Raw genomic sequence first — 18953 nt, forward strand, 5'->3', positions numbered from 1 at the left:
AAATGTCTCTAACATCCCAGTCCACGTTCCTGTTCCCCACAGTTCTAAAGAAGGTGGTTCCAGGATGCTAGCATGAGGGCGTGAGCCATGAGAAAACCTGGGAGTCTTTAGAAGAAACTGACTCTTCCACACAGAATATGAAGCTTCTCTGAAGAAGGGAAGGGGAAATCTTAACAAGATGTCTGCTGTAAGCCTGCACTACCTTCGCCAGCACTTCTCACCACATTCGTGGGTGAAACATACTTTTTGTAACTAAACATACTTTTAGTTCCCCTTGCTCTGGGGAGGTAAAGTAATTTGCCCAAGGTCACACCCTGGGGAGGAAGCGAACCAGGAATTAGACATCAGTCTCTTGAACCGTAAGGTTTCTGTTCTTGTCCCCTCCACTTCCTCCCTTACGGAGTCTGTCTTCTAAACGGAGAGACATCTACAGGCTGTCAGAGATCTCATCATCTACTCCAGTATCCTCATCTGACAAGAGATGCAGCATGGAGGCCTGGAGAGCAACTGGCCTTGTCCAAAGTCATGTGGATACTGGAGACAGAGAGAGCATGGGAATGTGAGGTGCTCCCAGTCAACAGAGAGCGCCAACATACTGGAACAAGCTGCAGAACAGCACTATGGCAATTTGAAGAGGACGGTAATTGTGAGCCAGAAGGCAGTGGTAGTTGAGTTGAGGTTTGAAGGTAAAACACACTCTGGTCAGTGGCTAACAGCTGGTCTCCTGAGAGATGCAAACAATGGCCTGGAGCCATGAGGCCCTTGGGAAATCAGGCAATGGTTTCTTACCTGCGACACTAAAAGTACAAACCACCATAGGAAAAAAACAGATAAAACGGACTTCATCAAACTTTAAAATTTCCGTGCTTTAAAGGACCCTTTCAAAAAGTGAAAAGATAACCCACAGAATTGCAGAAAATATGTTCAAAGACATATGTGAAAAAAGACTGGCATCCAGATTATACAAAGAAATGTTTCAACTCAACAATAAAAAGATAAACAAACGGACAAAGGATCAGAATAGGTATTTCTCCAGAGAAGATACACAAATGGCAAATAAAATACGAAAGAATGCTCAACATCAAAGAAGCTCCAACAGTTATTAGGGAAAGGCACATCAAAACCACGAGATAGCTCTCATGCCCACTAGAGTGGTTCCAATGAAATAGGCAACAGCGAGTGTCGTAAAGGAAGTAGGGTAACTGAGATGCATACATTGCTGGTGGGAGTTCAAATTGCTGCAGCTGCTACGGAAAATTTTTGGCAGTTCCTCCAAAAAGCAGAAAAGCAAAAAACCCCCAAGGTTATCACAGGACTCAGCAATTTCATGCCACGGTACACCCAGGAGAATTGAAAACATATGCCCACCTAAGAGCTCACTATATAAATGTTTACAGCAGCACCATTTCTGATAACCCAAAAGCGAAATAACCCAAATGGCCACGGACAAAAGGACTGATGAACAAAAAGCAGCGGGCAGACCCCCACAAAATACCACAATGGTATATAGGAATGAAGGACTGATACATGTTACGACACGGATGAGCCTTGAAAACCTTGCGCTAAGTAAAATAAGCCACATCCTGTATGACCTTACACAGCGAAATGCCCAGAAAGAACAAATCCACAGAGACAACACGTCGATTCATGGATGTCAGGGGCCGGAGTAGGGCCGGGGGAATGACTGCTAAGAGGGGTAGGGCTTCTTTTCGGGGCAGTGAAGATGTTCTGGAATTAGTGGTAAAGGGTGCCTGCAAGGCCACCGTCTCCTCCTGCCTCAACCTGCTTACCTGGCCTGAAGGCACCTGATGGCTTTCTTCGTTGTTCCCTGCGGAAAGCCATTGGCAGTGACATCCAGCGGCTGCTCGGGAACTGCGCTCCAGCTGATGGCTATGAAAAGACAAGATTCTAGCTAAAATTCCTCAGTTTCCTGTGAATGTCAGAAGTCTTTTCACAAAAATACTTCCCTCTCTCTCCAAAACAGAGTCAATGGCTGCCACTCTGATGCCCGACCTCCAGAATACAGTGATATAAAGAGGTTCATCATTCATCATCTTCATTCTAAGACCCAATAACCACTAAGCACTTGTTACAGGCTGGACATACAGTCAGCAGCGCATGGAAACAGAATTTCTCATTTAATCCTTGTAACAATACCGATAAGAAAATGACACATTGTTTTCTTTCTTTTTCTTTAAGATTTATTTATTTCTTTCTTTGACAGAGAGAGAGAGAGATCACAAGTAGGCAGAGAGGCAGGCAGAGGGGGAGGGGGGAAGCAGGCTCCCTGCTGATCAGAGAGCCCCATGTGGGGCTCGATCTCAGGACCCGGGATCATGACCTGAGCTGAGGCCAGAGGCTTAACCCACTGAGCCACTCAGGTGCCCTGACACATTGTTTTCATAAGCATACTCTTGTAATCCCCATCTGAACCCCCCTCCCCCTATGCTGGTAACATCAGTTTGTTCTATAGAGCTAAGAGTCTCTCCTTCTTGGGGCATCTGGGTGGCTCAGTCAGTTAAGTGTCTGCCTTTGGCTCAGGTCATGATCCTTGGGACCTGGGATCGAGTCCCACATTGGGCTCCCTGTTTGGCAGGGAGTCTTCTTTTTCTCCCTCTGCACCTCCCCCTGCTTGTGCACTGTCATATGAATACACAAAATATTAAAAAAAAAAAAAAGACTGTTTCTTGGTTTGTCTCTATTTTTTTCCCCTTTGCTCATTGTTTCCTAAATTGTACATATGAGTGAGATCATACAGTATGTCTTCCTCTGCCTGACTTATTTTGCTTAGCATAATACACTCTAGCTGCATCGAAGTCCCTCCAAATGGCAAGATTTCATTTTCTTCTATGGCTGAGCAGTATCTTTATTCATTCGTCAGTTGATGGAAACTTGGGCTGCTTCCATAGCTTGGCTACTGTAAATAATGCTGCAGTAAACATAGGAGTGCATGTATTCCTCTCAGTTAGTGTTTTTGTACTTTTAGGGTAAATACCCCTAGTGTGATTACTGGATCATAGGGTAGTTTTATTTTTAATTTTTTGAGGAACCTCCGTACTGTTTTCCACAGTGGCTGCACCAGTTTGCATTCCCACCATTCCTACCAACAGTATAAAGAGGTTCCTTTTTCTCCACGTCCTTGCCAACACTTGTTTCTTGTGTTGATTTTAGTCATTCTGACAGGCATCAGGTGATAGCTCACTGGGGTTTCGATCTGCATTTCCCCAATGATGAGTGACGTTGGGCATCTTCTCATGTGTCTGTTGGCCATCTGGATGTCTTCCTTAAAGAAATGTCTGTTCATCCCTTCTGCCCGTTTTATTAATTGGATTAATTTTAAAGAAATGATATTAATAATTAATAGAATTCCTTAATTCTATTAATTAACAATTAATAAGTAATTAATTAAGAAATGATGTTCTTATCTGGAGATGAAGAGCCTGAGGCTAAGACAGGAAAAGTAAGTTGCCTGGTGTCTTGCAGAGCACGATCCTGACTCAGTGTGGTCAAGCCTCCGCTACTGAGGACTCGGGTCAGAAGCTGTCTCCCTGGGCTGGGAAATGCAGCCCCTCTCTGGGCCACTCCATGATCTGTGCAAAAGTTACTCCAGGGCAAGTGGAATAGGGCAGATACTTTACCTGCACCACAAGGAGCAAGTCGGCCCGAGCCATCAGCCCTTCTTGTCTGTACTGCGCTGCGGCTCTGTTCAAACAGTAAACCAGACTGCTGTATTTTCACTTCTTGAACTCCAAAGCCTTTCGGTAGCGCAGAGACGTTCTGACACCTAAATGTGAGGGAGAATGCACTCAGTTTCAGCATGGTCCTCTGGAAGACAGTGTCTACACCCGGGGACCACTTCCCTGCCCCTGAGTCTCGGTGAGAGGGTGTGAAAGAACTGAATCTCCTTCCTATCTCTCTGAAGTGAAAAGGATTAGCTGAGTCACCACCCCTCAGAAACTTTAGGGACACTGTGAACTCCAGTCCTGGTACTGGCTTTGAAAGACTGCAAACCCTCAAAGAGCAATATTAACTCGTCAGTATCTCTTCCTAGGGAATCGTCCAAACACACCAGAAACCAAAGCTCTCCTGTAACAGACAAGCTTCGTTTTTCCCTCTTGGGTCTTTCACACCATCTAGAGGCTACCATGATGCTGCTCTGGAACCGAGCAGACAGACTAGGGAAAGCACGGAAAACACCGAAAATGTCTTGGGCATAGTGCTTGGGAGTGCTTTTGTTGAAAACATCATACTGGGCTGTAGTTGTATACCAGAGAATTCATCCATTCTCAGTGTACAATTTAAGGTTTTGTTTGTTTTTTACTATATTCACAGAATTGTGCCTGTCACCATAATCTGAATTTATCATGTTTGACCCCTGATAAGAAACCCAGCACCCATCAGCGGTCACTTCCCATGCATTTCTCCAGCACCCTCCAACCTACTTCTGGATTTGCCCATTTTGGACATTTCGCTCCATGAATTCATACGCTACATGGCTCCTCTCACTCAGCATGGAGCTTTTGAGGCTTGTCCGTGTGGTAGCTTGGCCAGTCTTTGCTCCTTTTTGGGGCTGATGATCTAACAATCTATTACCTTTTGTTGATCTGTTCACCAGCTGATGCACATCTGGGCAGCTTCATTTTGCGGCTGGTGTGACTCGTGCCACTGTGAACGTTCATGTGTCGGTATTTACGTGGATACATGTTTTCATTTCTCCTGGGTACACTCCCTGGGTGTGTTCCCTGGCCCTGGTCTCAGGAGCAGTGCAGCCGACACAACAGGCCTCCCCCCAGCGGTGGCCTCTCCCTGCCTTCTTTTATCACAGCCTTAACTGGGCTTAGCCACGCTTCCTTATGGGGGACCACACTTGAGTGATCATCCTTTGTCTTTTATCCTTTTTTTTTTTTTTTTTAAAGATTTTATACATTTGACAGAGATCATAAGTAGGCAGAGAGGCAGGCAGAGAGAGAGAGGAGAAAGCAGGCTTCCCGCTGAGCAGAGAGCCCAATGTGGTGCTCGATCCCAGGACCCTGAGATCATGACCTGAGCCAAAGGCAGAGGCTTAACCCAATGAACCACCCAGGCGCCCCTGTCTTTTATCTTTTAAAGACATTGATGGTTTTAAAAAATTAGAGTAGCAATATATATGTACGGGGCAGAACAATGAGAAAACAGAGTAACCACAAAGAAGAAAAAAATATACCCATAATATCACAACTCAGAGATAATCATACTAGTACCTTGGTATATATCCTCCCAAAATTTTTTTACTATGTGCATATATACTTCACGACCAACACGAACTCATTGTATCTTTAAACTTGCTCTTTAATGGGGCGCCTGGGTGGCTCAGTGGGTTAAAGCCTCTGCCTTCGGCTCGGGTCGTGGTCTCAGGGTCCTGGGATCGAGCCCCGCATCTGGCTCTCTGCTCAGCAGGGAGCCTGCTTCCTCCTCTCTCCCTGCCTGCCTCTCTGCCTACATGTAATCTCTGTCTATCAAATAAATAAAATCTAAAAAAAAAAAAAAAAAAACTTGCTCTTTAAGAATTATGACCATCTCCTGCAACTGTACTACTGATTTACCCCAAAATACAGATGTGGTGAAAGGAAGGGCCATCTGTACCCCAATGGTCATAGCAGCAATGTCCACAATTGCCGAACTATAGAAGGAGCCCAGATGCCCTTCAATGGACGAATGGATAAGGAAGATGTGGTCCATCTATACAATGGAGTATTATGCCTCCATCAGAAAGGATGAATACCCAACTTGTGTATCAACATGGACAGGACTGGAGGAGATTATGCTGAGTGAAATCAGTCAAGCAGAGAGAGTCAATTATCATATGGTTTCACTTACTTGTGGAGCATAAGGAATAACACAGAGGACATGGAGAGAAGGAGAGAAGTGAGTTGGGGGAAATTGGAGGGGAGATGAACCATGAGAGACTGTGGACTCTGAGGAACTGAGGGTTTTGGAGGGGAGGGGAGTGGGGGGTTGGGTGAGCCTGGGGGTGGGTATTACGGAGATTGCATGGAGCACTGGGTGTGGTGCATAAACAATGAATCTTGTGGGGGCGCCTGGGTAGCTCAGTAGGTTAAAGCCTCTGCCTTCGGCTCACGTCATGATCCCAGGGTCCTGGGATCAAGCCCCACATCGGGCTCTCTGCTCAGCAGGGAGCCCGCTTCTTCCTCTCTCTCTGCCTGCCTCTCTGCCTACTTGTGATCTCTCTCTGTCAAATAAATAAATAAATAAATAAATAAATCTTGGAACACTGAAATAATAAAATAAAATTTTATAAAAATTATGAGCATCTTTTCAGGTCCAATAGTCATCAATATTAGCTTTAAACTATTTCACTGGTTTCCTTTTCTTTTTAAAACATGACTACACACACAGCTAAATGTCTGAGCACTTTCTTAATTATTTCTTAGGACAAATTCCCAGCAATAGACCCAATGGATCAAAACGTATGGGTATTTTAGTCTCTTCGGACATCTTCTGAGTCTTCTTGGAAAGGCTGTTCCAGCTGCTCCCTCCCCCCCACCCCCTCCAGGCTCACCTCCCGGTCAGAGCTCTGTGCATCGCCTCCTGGCTGTATGGGCACCTCCCAATCACCACAGCTGATAGGTAGACGGGCTCTTCTAGAAGGTGCATCAACAGTGCCCCCTGGCATCCGAGGACGTTCCACCGGGCCAGCTTGTCACTGCAGGACAGGGAGCAAGTCCGGTCTCCCCGGCCGGGCTTCACTCGGAGCAGCCCCACCTGGTGATACGCAGCACCAGGCTGCCTGGAGTCTCCAGCTTCTCCGGGCACACACTTGGCTCCAGTTCTATAAATGTCCACCACTTTGACACCACCGGGGGCCGTTCTGGTGACAGGGGCCTGTTCCTGTGCAGTAACATGAGAGCCGCTGACGTCTGGTGTGACTGGGCCACTCTCCTGATGGCCAAAACTCTGATGTTGAGCTACACCGTCAGGAGTCCCGGGCTCAAGCCTCATCTTTTTGGTCATAGGACTACCCAGGCCCTCACATCTCTCTGTGTCCTCAGGAGCTTCCAGGTCACCACTGGCTTCTGATGGCTTACTGGCCCAGTCTCTACGGACAGGACAGCAGGGCTGATCTTCAAACTCGAGCATTGGAATGATGGAGGCATCCCCACCTGCAAGAGAAGGGACCTCTTAAAAACCAGTGGTTCTCAAAGTGAGGGCCCAGGACCAGCCACATCAATGTCCCTACGGAACTTGTTAGAAATGCCAATTCTCGGAAGCCACAGTCGACCTGCTAAGTCTGAAACTCTGGAGGTGGTCGCCAGCAGTGTATATTTTAGCTCTCCGGGTCATTCTGATGACTGGAGAACCACTGTCTGAAACAAAGTCTAATTCTATTTTCCTAGCTGACTTGGGATTAGGCACACTTGCCCAAATTTCCCGAGTAAGATTCCTTCGTGGCTCTATCCTACCTAGACCCAGTGAGTCAGAAACTCTGGGGTGGGGGTGGGGGGTCTGGGAAGCAGAATACTTTAACAAAGATCCCAGGTAATGCTCATTACAGGAAGTTTTGGAAACAATAGCTTTGACCAGGGTTTGTCAACATTCATAATACTGATTATTATTATTATTATTATTATTACTGGGCCACGTAATTCCTTTTGTGGGGGCTATTCTTTACATCATGGGACGGTTACCAGCTCCTCAGTCTCTACCTACTAGATACCAATAGCACCCCAAGTCTGGCCATCAAAAATGTCCCCAGATGTTGCTAAATGGCCTCTGAGAAGCAAAACTGTCCTGAGTTGAGAACCCTTGATTTACAATGAGCACAGTTTCCCAAGTGCATTTTTTAGAATGTTATCCTGTAAGATGCTTTGGAAAACAAAAGTGGGAGGTTGGTTTCATGGTTAAATATTTGGCAAATATGTTCCCAAATTCCCCATCTTAGAGAATTATGTGCGTATCTTCACAGTAAAGGCTTTGCAGTGAATTACACAAGTGGTGTTTCCCTGTGCTGGGTTAGAGATTTCTGACTCAACTCTGTGCTTAAATAGAAACACAGTAAACCAGAGGTTAGCAAAAAGCACAGCGTTCCCTGGAGAAGGGAGCTACTTCTTCAAACACTAACCTAGTGTGTGTGGCTTTTCTAAAGCGTGTAAATAATACATCTGTAGCCTTTAGAACCTGAGTGGGAAAGGCAAGAAATGTAGAACTGGGATTGTGGCCAGAGAGGCTGGCTGGCGGATTTCCAGAGACCTCACAAGGGGACAGTGACTTTGAAGAATTGACTGGGCCCACCTCCCACTCTGAAGGCTCGGAGATTTGATCCAGACAGATGCCTAAACCTGAGAGGCTGATTCATGCTAATAAAACTCACAAGTAAGAGTCTGAAATAGCTAATCCAGGCACCAAATTATCAATTAGTAATGAGGAATAAATGCAAAGGGAGACAGTTACATTCTCCAGGTAATATTCTTTCCTCCTGCACACAAACCATGCGTGGGCACTGCAGTGCAAAAGATGACCTATTAGCCCAGGGCAGTTGGATTGGTGGGTTTAGATTTTTATTTCACAGACCAGTAAAATTTCCAGAAGATTTTAAGATCAACAAAGGGGGTGGTCAATTTTGTATTCCATCAACTAAGATCTTTAAAAATCCTAATTATTGGGTGCCTGGGTGGCTCAGTGGGTTAAGCCGCTGCCTTTGGCTCGGGTCATGATCTCAGGGTCCTGGGATCGGGCCCCGCATCGGACTCTCTGCTCAGCAGGGGGCCTGCTTCCCTTCCTCTCTCTCTGTGATCTCTTCCCTTCCTCTCTCCTACTGTGATCTCTCTCTGTCAAATAAATAAATAAAATCTTAAAAAAAAATCCTAATTATTGCTATTTATTTTTTTTCCTAATTACCACTATTTAAAATAAAAAGATAAAAATCTCATAACCTTTTCATGGAAAGAAATTAGATTTTTTTAAAAAAAGAGCTTATTTATTTGACTTTTAAAGATTTTATTTATTTATTGGACAGAAAGAGAGAGACAGAGATAGCAAGAGAGGGAATATAAGCAGGGCATGTGGGAGAGGGAGAAGCAGGCTTCCCGCTGAGCAGGGAGCCTGATGTGGGGCTCAATCCCAGGACCCTGGGATCACGACCTGAGCCAAAGCCAGATGCTTAAGGACTGAGCCACCCAGGCACCCCAGAAATTAAACTTTTTGAAAAACACACTATAGTCCAGATTTTTCCCAGCTGGCTATAGACCAGCCAGTGGACCACTGATCTATGTGGTCTGATTAGTGGGTGAGGCTAGCTGTGATCCACAGATGCATCTCTCTCCATCATAAGGCTACACCTACCACTGGGTCAGCCAAGCCCTAGTTACTCCAAGTGTGGTCCACAGGTGAACACCACTGACATCATGGGGACTTGGTTAGAAATGCAGAACCTGGGCGCCTGGGTGGCTCAGTTGGTTGGACGACTGCCTTCGGCTCAGGTCATGATCCCGGAGTCCTGGGATCGAGTCCCGCATCGGGCTCCCAGCTCCATGGGGAGTCTGCTTCCCTCTCTGACCTTCTCCTCGCTCATGTTCTCTTTCACTGTCTCTCTCTCAAGTAAATAAATAAAATCTTTAAAAAAAAAAAAAAAAAAGAAAGAAAGAAATGCAGAACCTTAGGTTTCATCCCAGTCCTAATGAATTTGAATCCACATTTTAAGATCATTCATTTGCATTTTATAGTTTGAGAAGCACTGAGTTAAGAAACATCCTTTGGTTCTTGGATCAGGGTATCCAGGGCTAGTAAGAAAGCACAGATGAGCCCTGCCTTTCTCTGTATGTCATTTTCTGGCCTTTGACTCAACCTATTCTTTTCTGAGACTCATCCTTCCTTAAGCTGTATTATATTTTGGATTTGTATTATGACAAGTCTTGACAGCTCTTCTGTCTCTTCAGAGCTAGTACCTATATCTGCTCTAATTGCATGTGTAGTTTTAAAGTTTAATACTTACAGAACACTGTTAGAGCCTTCCTTCCCAAAGGTTTTAGGGTGAGTGAAGTTTACTGCCATCCCTGAGCTGCTATCTAAAGAGAGCAGAAATTCTCCATTTTCAAAACAAAAAAACAGTGGTCTCCTCTAGGCGAAGTCTGGTCTTCCTGCTTGATGCAACCACAGCACCTGAATGTCCCCATTTAACTCGTCAAAATTTAACTTAACTGATCATGACTGTCTACACTCTATGAGGCTAGGCGAGGGACAAGTCTTACTCCCTGCTGTAGACCCAACGTCACATTGTACCTGACAAGTAGCAGAAAATAACTGAAGGAGTGAATGAATGGACTGAGTTTCAGGATAAATTACTACAGAACTCAGGGCTTTGGACTTCTTTCAGACCTTTGTGGGGTTTCTGCTTGAAGCTTCCCAATCCTGACTGGGAACCTAGAACTACAGTGTCGTTCCTTGATAGAGAAGTGGTCAGGCACCACGGCCCGTTCAGAAAAAGGCAGTGTCCACTGCCTGCAGCTACACTGCAGCCAGACGAGCTTTTCTGAGGAATAGATCTAAGGATAAGAGGACATAAGGAAGTAGACAACGTAATAATGATCCAAAGGGTTGGCTATACTTACAGGGTGTATGGCTGGAGAAAAACACAAAGGAGAGGTCTGGCCTGAGTTTCCACAGCCCTCTCTGAGTTCCAGGGACAAAGATGCTATCCTCCTTTAGGGCGGCCGCCAAGTGGAGCTGATGGAGAAGGTACCTAATTGGGGCACAAGGTGTGGCCAGAATGAACAACCAAACACTTCGGTGAAGTCTAAGACTGGCTGGTTGATGATTAAGAAAGAGTTACTGCAGACAGATGGGACTGGCAGTGATTTGGAATTTCGAGGATGATGCAGACCAGTGATTCTCAAAAGTGTGGCCCCTGACCAGCAGCATCAGCATCATCTGGAATTTGTTAGAAATCCAGGTCCCGCCCCTGACCTGCTGAATCGGAATTTCCAGGGGAGGGCCCAACAATCTGAGTTTTCACAAACATAGGTAATTCTGATGCACACCAAGTGTAAGAACCACCGTCTAGACCAGGGCTAATCAAAGTGTGGTTCACATACCGACATCATCCGTGTTGCTCGGGAGCTTATTAGAAATGCAAATTCTGGGGCTCCCCATGGCAGGCTAAGTCAGATTCTCTGGGGTTGTCCCTTTACCTTTGGAAACTCCTCCTGGCTATGACCTCAGCGTGGCTATCATTGAGGATGTCTCCTGTGGCAAAGACAGGACACTAGTGAAGACACAGAGGACCAGAGGCCCTGTTTCCCTGCAGTAGAACACAGCAGTTTCCCCAGCTACCAGGATGGCCATGGAGCTCCTGGAGGGCTGTCAGGAAGTATTGTGATCACTGATGGCAATACAGGGCCTCCTCAAATCAGTACTACTGACACCCTGGGTTAGAAAATTCTTTGTTGTGAGGCTCTGTACTGTGGAAGGGAGGATGTTTACTAGCATTCCTGGCCTCTAGCACCAGAGGCAGATAGCATAGTAACGCCCTCCCCTGACGTGTGGCAACCGAAGATGGAAAATGTCTCCAACCACTGCCACAGGTCCCCCAGGGGACAAAATCTCCCCATAGTTGAGAAGGACTGATTTACAGGAAAATAGATGGAGGACGGGGGTCCAAATCTTTTGTGGCCTGATATCACACTTGAGCTTGTGGTGATACGAGTCCATCAAATTCAATCCACAGTGGTCCAGGCACACAGGAGGCAAGGCTGGGAAAATGGAGGAAGCAAACCTGGGAAGGAATCTGCTAACGGGAAGCAGGAGGTGAAGATGTCAGATTTCCAAGGGATTTCCATATTCTTTTTGTTGTCCAAATCTCCATCAATTCAAGATTGCCTTAGGGGGGCTTCACACCTAACGGGGAGGAGCTGCTCCAGGGAAATTTTGGTTTGCGCAGGAAAATACCGGCCAACTTCCAATCTATGCAGAAAGCATGTTCCTGGCAGCCTTTGGCCCCACTGTTTATTCTGATTCTTAAAATGAATTCTGACCTTCCCAGTGGAGTGACAGTGGGAAAGGAAAGGTCAGCCACCTCAGTGATGTGGCCGCTTTTAACAGGATGAGGAGAGGAAAGGACAAAATGCAAAGGTCTTTCCATCGTGCCCTGGATGAAGGCTGTTCAGACCCCACCCGGGCTTACCGCTCTTCCTCATTTTGGACTGGCCTATACATTTCGTTCCTGTTCCCATGGAGACAACTTCCTTCGTCACTGAGAGGGAAAGAAGGAATCATTAGGTGTGCTCCCGTACTGTGAATGGTCCCCAGCCCTCAGGTTTCACGCATGCACACTCCTCCAGGGCCTTTCTATAGGGGACCCAACCCAGGGCTGTGGTTGCAACACCGCAGGCTCCAACCACAAGTACTGCGCCCCCTGGTGGAGAGAAAGGAGAACATGCCCACTGCTGTGGCGGTCGCCAGCCAGGACTGTCCCTGCACAGCCATGAACAATTCTCCTACCATCTCTGACAGGGAGAGGGAGCGCTGGAAGGTGAAAAGGCCTCACCTTGTGCCGGTTTATTAGTGATGCCATGGGCCTGGTCAGCTGCAGGCTGTATCTTCACCACGGCTGCTAATAATGTCCACTCACGGTTGGGGTCAGGCTTCCCCTGCTTGGGCAGTCTGGTCCTATAGTGTTCATAACACAGCTGGGCAATCTCATCTGCAGTCCACATGGTCCGCGTTAGTGCTGAGCCAGATCAAAAACCACAACCATCAGAAGAACAGAAAAGAGAAGCAACGCAAGATGCTACTCAGTAGCATCTTGCCCAGGCACTTCAGTGGGCTTTCAGGATAGCTTGACCGCATTCATACCAAGGTTTCTCTATCTCGAACTCTAATGGGTCACTTTCTTCTACTACTTCCCTGTCCCCTCTTCACACACCACCCCCCCTTCTTTTTTTAGATTTTATTTATTTATTTGATGACAGAGAGATCACAAATAGGTAGAGGCAGGCAGAGAGGGGGCAAAGCAGGCTCCCTGCTGAGCAGAGAGCCCCATGTGGGGCTTGATCCCAGGACCCCGAGATCATGACCTGAGCTGAAGGCAGAGGCTTAACCCACTGAGCCACCTAGGCGACCCCCCCCTTTTAAAAGCAGGCTTCATACCCAGCATGGAGCCCCACACACAGTCTGAACTCACAATCCTGAGATCAAGACCTGAGCTGAGATTAAGAGTTGGAGGCTTAATCCACTAAACCACCCAGGCACCCCTCCCCTTTTCATTTTAAGGAAAGATCAAAGAAGTCCCAGTTTCTTAAAGATGTTTCTTTTTAAATGTTGGACATCTGACATGTATCTAATGAATCTGAACCTACTACTCAAAAATAAAAGTGCATGAGAGGGAAGTATCCTTGCTACTCCAATTTTCATTTGGAAGTAGCACATCAGGTATTGCACACCTTAGCTGGATTCGGGCAGACTCTAACCATACAAGGTTTATCTTTCTGGGCAGATGTTCTTCTTTTACATCCTCTTTTTCTGACTTTTTTTCTCTTCTCCGACTTCTTCCAGCAGATTGACTCTTGATCTCCCTCTAATAAATCTCCGATGACCCCATCAAGAAAACAATTTCTCCCATAATGTTTTATGAGGCAGGTGGGAGAAGTGACAAAGCCCAGAGCTTTCTCACCAGTCAACCATTCTCCTTACAGGAGTCTGTGCTGGAGTGTGGGCTTTGGAGTTACCCTTTCTGTATTCTAATCCTGATTTTGCTACCAACTGGGTGATACTGAGTAGATTACCTAACCTCTCTGTTTCTGTGTCTTTATCTGCTAAAACAGGGATCACAGTAGTATTTAATCTATGGGTTATTGTGAGGATTAAGTAATATTTATAAAAAGCTACTGCTACAATGTTAAGCATAATTAATGTCAACTATGATTAATGTTTCAAAAAGGAACATTTCATGTTCCTGATTGTCTTGAGCCCCCTGGGGAGCAGGGGGCTGCAAAGGCAATGTAAAGCCATGAATAAAAAACCATTAAGCATATTAGATCAGAGAGGCTACTTTGCTAGAAACCTGTCTACTATTGACTCTGTGCTCACTCAATAATTTCATTTGGACTCAAATGTATGAAAAGCTTCTTAGCAGAAAATGAGATCATATGGTGATGGATACAGCTATGCATTTAAAAAAAAAAAAAGGCATTGGGGCGCCTGGGTGGCTCAGAGGGTTAAGCCTCTGCCTTCCGCTCAGGTCATGATCTCAGGGTCCTGGGATCGAGCCCCTGCATGAGGCTCTCTGCTCGGGAGGGAGCCTGCTTCCCCCTCTCTGCCTGCCTCTCTGCCTACTTGTGATCTCTCTCTGTCAAATGGATGAATAAAATCTTAAAAAAAAAAAAAAAAGACATTACTGAGTCCCACTCCTTGCAGCTTCTGAAAAATGCTATTTCTACAATGAGCTCCCAGCACGGAGTTAGATTAATTAAACAAGAACACCATTAATGATGTGCTATGGTGGCCTATAAAGGAAACCATGATCTAAGTTTGTACATGCCTGTAGGTTACAATAGCAAAATGGTAAGGATAACCAGTCACAAACAGCCAGACCCAGGCTTAAACTTTTGCCAACCACCTAATTTCCCTTCTTGCTGTACTCTTTGGAAGTCTCTCCCCTAGCTCTGATCTGCAATGTTCCTAACCACTTTCGGTTTGGTGCTGCCTAACTGGAATTGATTTTTGCCCCAAAAAAGGCTCTTACAATTTTTAATATGCTCCCATTTATCTTTTAAGAGTTCTAATGTGGAGGCTGCTGCTGCAATAAATGGTCATGGTAAATCAGACCACAGTGACTGAAAACCAGAATCTTCCAGGAACTGACATAAACTGTGACTTGAAAGTCAGAGAACCACGGGCGCCTGAGTGGCTCAGTGGGTTAAGCCTCAGCCTTCAGCTCCGATCTCAGGGTCCCGAATCAGACTCTCTGCTCAGCAGGGAGCCTGCTTCCTCCTCCCTCTTTGCCTGCCTCTCTGCCTACTTGTGATCTCTCTCTCTCTGTCAAAAAATAAAATAAAATAAAGTCAGAGAACCAGCAGGCCATGTATCTCTCCAGGCAAAAGAAAATTATGTTTGGGGGGTGGGGAAGAAAAGCATGGGAGATCCTAGAATCCTCTATTTGGAAGGGATTTTCCCCCCTCATTTTGGGATTGGGCGGGGGAGAGCGGGCATCACAAGGCATCAACGTGCAATTAAACCAGAGGCACATACCACGAACCATAGTAGCCAGGGAAGACAGAACTTGCCAGAAGTACCACTGACTCCCTAAGATGATGCAGCCCGGAACTATTCCATCTTCTCATTCACGTAATTGTCTGGGTGAGCGTGCACGGTAGCTGACATGAATCCATGTTTTGCTAAACTAGGTCCACTAAAATCCAAACTCCACATCCACTCTCTCTTGGGTCTGGAGTAACGTCCTATGAAACAACAGCTCAGTGAAACAGGCAGGTCTCTGCCCACAAGATCGCATGTGGCAACACGCACAAAAAGCCCAAGAACCCACTCCCTTTTCAAAGTAAGGTGAAGGCAGCTCAGCTTCATTTTCTCACCACGGGAGAAAAGGCTTTGGCTGCAGTCCCCTCTGCTCAATAATCCCGACCGCAGCCCCTCCTCTGCAGGCTCTAGAGCGGGAGTGGGGCCCATTCGGCCAGCTGCCCGAGAAGCTCTGGGCCCGCGTGAAACAGCGACAACCTGCGCGCCCACCTCCTCGGGAGGCGCGCCCGCCGCTGCGAGGCCACCCGCACCACGCCCGCCCGCCGCGGACACCGGCGCTTCCGGGAAACGGGACGCGCGCCCGGGGAGGCACGGTCCATCCCACCACTTCACACGCAAAACCGGCTCGGGAAGGCAGACCGAGGGCAGCTCCCCCAGCAGCCTTGGTGGAGGGGGTCCCCCACACTTGCGCGCCCTCGGGCCCGCCACCCCGCCACCTGCCGGACGCTCCCCTCGAACCTCCAGGGTACGCGCCCTGAGGGGCAGCGAAGAGAATCGCGGGACGTAGCGGAAGTAACGTCCCAAGGAGGCAGCTCTTTCAGGCTCCGCCCCCAAAGGCGCGCTGTGCACTCTGGCCCTTGTAGTCCTTCTCGGTCGGAGTCCCGCGTGTTGGAGTGTGAAATGGCCCAACGGAAGCTGGTAAGATGGTTCAAATAGTAGATTGAACTACTACTATCTTGAAATACTAGTCTGAATTTCTGTCTAGATCAGTAAGGTCCTGCAGAAATATACGATGAGCCACATAATGCAATTTAAAATTTTCTATAGCTACATTTAAAAAAGTCAAAAGAAACAGGTGAAATTAATTGTAATCATATATTTTATTTAGCCCAGTGTGTCCAAAGTCTTGTCATTTCAGCGTGTAACCAATATTAAAAAAAAAACAAAACTGAGATATTTTACATTGGTTTTTTTCCCCATACTTTAGAAATCTGGTATGTGTTTTACACTTAAAATGCCTCTCAACTTCCCTATGACCCTGCAATTGCCCTCCTGGGTATTTACCCGAAAAATACAGATGTAGTGAAAAGAAGGGCCATCTGTACCCCAATGTTTATAGCAACAATGGCCACGGTCGCCAAACTATGGAAAGAACCAAGATGCCCTTCAACAGACGAATGGATAAGGAAGATATGGTCCATATACACTATGGAGTATTATGCCTCCATCAGAAAGGATGAATACCCAACTTTTGTAGCAACATGGATGGGACTGGAAGAGATTATGCTGAGTGAGATAAGTCAAGCAGAGAGAGTCAATTATCATATGGTTTCACTTATTTGTGGAGCAAAACAAATAGCATGGAGGACATGGGGAGTTAGAGAGGAGAAGGGAGTTGGGGGAAATTGGAAGGGGAGGTGAATCATGAGAGACTATGGACTCTGAAAAACAATCTGAGGGGTTTGAAGTGGCGGGAGGGGTGGGAGGTTGGGGTACCAGGTGGTGGGTATTATAGAGGGCACGGATTGCATGGAACACTGGGTGTGCTGAAAAAATAATGAATACTGTTATGCTGAAAATAAATAAATTTAATTTAAAAAATGCCTCTCATATGGACTGGCCACGTTTCAGATCCTCAACAGCCACACGTGGCTAGTGGCTACTCTAATGGATAGCCTGGGTCTAAAACCGTCAGGTTGCCAGGAATAGTAGCATACCTTGTTTGGATGATTCAGGAGCCCGTGCCAGTTCTTAAAGGTGAGAGAAGTCACTTTTCCTCTCGGTAAACTTCAAAAGTTAGAGGAGACAGGAGTGCAACTTGCTTGATGCCATTCTTCTCTCCAGTTCAGGGGAAAAGGGCCATAGACCTTCTCCAAGGTTAAGGACCCTGCTCCTTATCCCTTTCTCTCTAATATCTTTAACCTTCAACTGCCTCCCTCTTCTGCCTTTAAAGAGGCACTGATCCTGGTGGCGGGTGGGGTGGGAAGTCATCAATCTCAGGGGTCAGTACCATCACCAGTGTAGTCAAATACACCGTAATGTGAGTCACCCTCCTTGTCATTTTCCTTGTGTAACCCCCACAATATAATCCACTGCCAAGTCCTGTTCGTAACTTCTTGTCTTTTGAATATATCCATTTCTGTCCATTTCCATGGCAATAGCCCAGTCTGTCTTCCCCTTGGATTGCTGCACTAACCTCTACACTTAGACCTTTCTTTGCCCAACTCCAGCTCTTTTTCACAGAGCAGCCAGACTGCTGTTTTTAAAACACAAATGTGATGTCACTGCTTAAATACTTTAGTGGCTTCCCAGGACTCTCAAAATACAAAATCCTATAGGCTCAGGGATTACTCAAAATCCCATAATAGGGCTCTTACCCCTGTATGACCAACTTCTTCCTGCCTCATCTGGTGGCATGTCTTATGGGCTCTCTCTAGTGTCATTGGCCTTTTCTATGCTCTTTCCTACCTCAGGGCCTTTATGCTTGTTGCTACATCATGGAAAACCCTCTCCTTTGACTAGTTAATGATCCATTTTCTTTCAGATCTCAGATTCTGATATCCTTGGGGAAACCTTCCTTAACTGAGTCTATTAGGGTTTCTCAATACTGCCTGAATCTCTCCTTCAAAGCATTTATTAGAACTGCCATTCTACACAGTTGAAAAATGATTTAATAAATGTCTGTTTTCCGTACAATTCTAGAAGCTTGATGAAACTGGAGACCGTGCCTTTGTTTTCGCTCCAGTACAACAGTTAGCAAATTGTGAGCTTCAACTGTTGAAGGAGGTAATGAGGACTTTATAATTGCAGTCCTTCTGTTCCTTCTGGCTTTCATCCTGTTTGTCATTTTTCCCTGTCACACCCCACAAACATGTTGTCTACTGCTTCAGTTCATCTGTCTCCAGCCTTCTTGAGGACAGACAGCTGGCTTCTGCACCCAGCCTACTACTAAACAGCTCTATTTTTTTTTTTTTAAGATTTATTTATTTGAGAGAGAGAAAGCAAGCACAAGTGGGAGGAGCAGAAGGAGAGGGAAAGAGTCTCCAGCAGACTCTCCGCTGAGTGGGAGCCTGAAGTGGGGCTTGATCCCACAATCCTGAGATCATGACCAGAGCAGACACCAAGAGTCAGATGCTCAACCAACTGCCCCACCCAGGCACCCCTAAACAGCTCTTCTAAGGTCACTCGGGACCTTGATGGTCCTTGTTGCCTTTTCCAGGGGTAGTAACGTATCTTGAACCTATGACGTGTCCTTTGGGGAGGTGGTTTTCATTTTAATTGAATACTGTCTTGTGAAGGATGTGCCGTCTGGAAGTGTTTCTTCTGAAATGCCACCTGGTCATCCACTACCACTGCCAAGTGCTCCCAGAGCCTGTGTTTAAATGCCAGCGAGGGGTGGAGGTGCTTGATTCCCAGCAAGGGACTTCTGTGTGCTCAGATCAGTGTACCAGCTACAGAAGTGACACCCTGCTGTCAAAATAGACTCC

General features: G+C 46.4%; 1 protein-coding gene across 5 annotated transcripts in view; it reads right to left on the reverse strand.

The window, feature by feature from the left end:
* ADAT1 (adenosine deaminase tRNA specific 1) overlaps positions 1–16086 on the reverse strand; it is a 50922-nt gene extending 34836 nt beyond the window's left edge. For 2 of the 5 annotated variants that reach the window (XR_009400641.1, XR_009400640.1), the window contains exons 1-8: positions 15241–16065; positions 12539–12721; positions 12176–12244; positions 11184–11238; positions 10605–10735; positions 6560–7160; positions 3639–3784; positions 1791–1890 (exon numbers count right to left, since the gene is read on the reverse strand). Coding sequence is in view for 3 of the 5 variants with exons in the window: in XM_059381289.1 (XP_059237272.1) it covers positions 1791–1890; positions 3639–3784; positions 6560–7160; positions 10605–10735; positions 11184–11238; positions 12176–12244; positions 12539–12721; positions 15241–15250 (1295 nt within the window). In the remaining 2 variants the exon portion in view is untranslated. Of the gene's footprint in view, positions 1–1790; positions 1891–3638; positions 3785–6559; positions 7161–10604; positions 10736–11183; positions 11239–12175; positions 12245–12538; positions 12722–15240 lie in introns of those variants that run through there. The other 3 variants (XM_059381289.1, XM_059381288.1, XM_059381291.1) reach the window with 3 other exon arrangements.
* Between the last annotated feature and the right edge of the window lie 2867 nt (positions 16087–18953).

This window comes from Mustela nigripes, chromosome 17 (genome assembly GCF_022355385.1).
Source record: "Mustela nigripes isolate SB6536 chromosome 17, MUSNIG.SB6536, whole genome shotgun sequence".
Classification (NCBI taxonomy): domain Eukaryota; kingdom Metazoa; phylum Chordata; class Mammalia; order Carnivora; family Mustelidae; genus Mustela; species Mustela nigripes.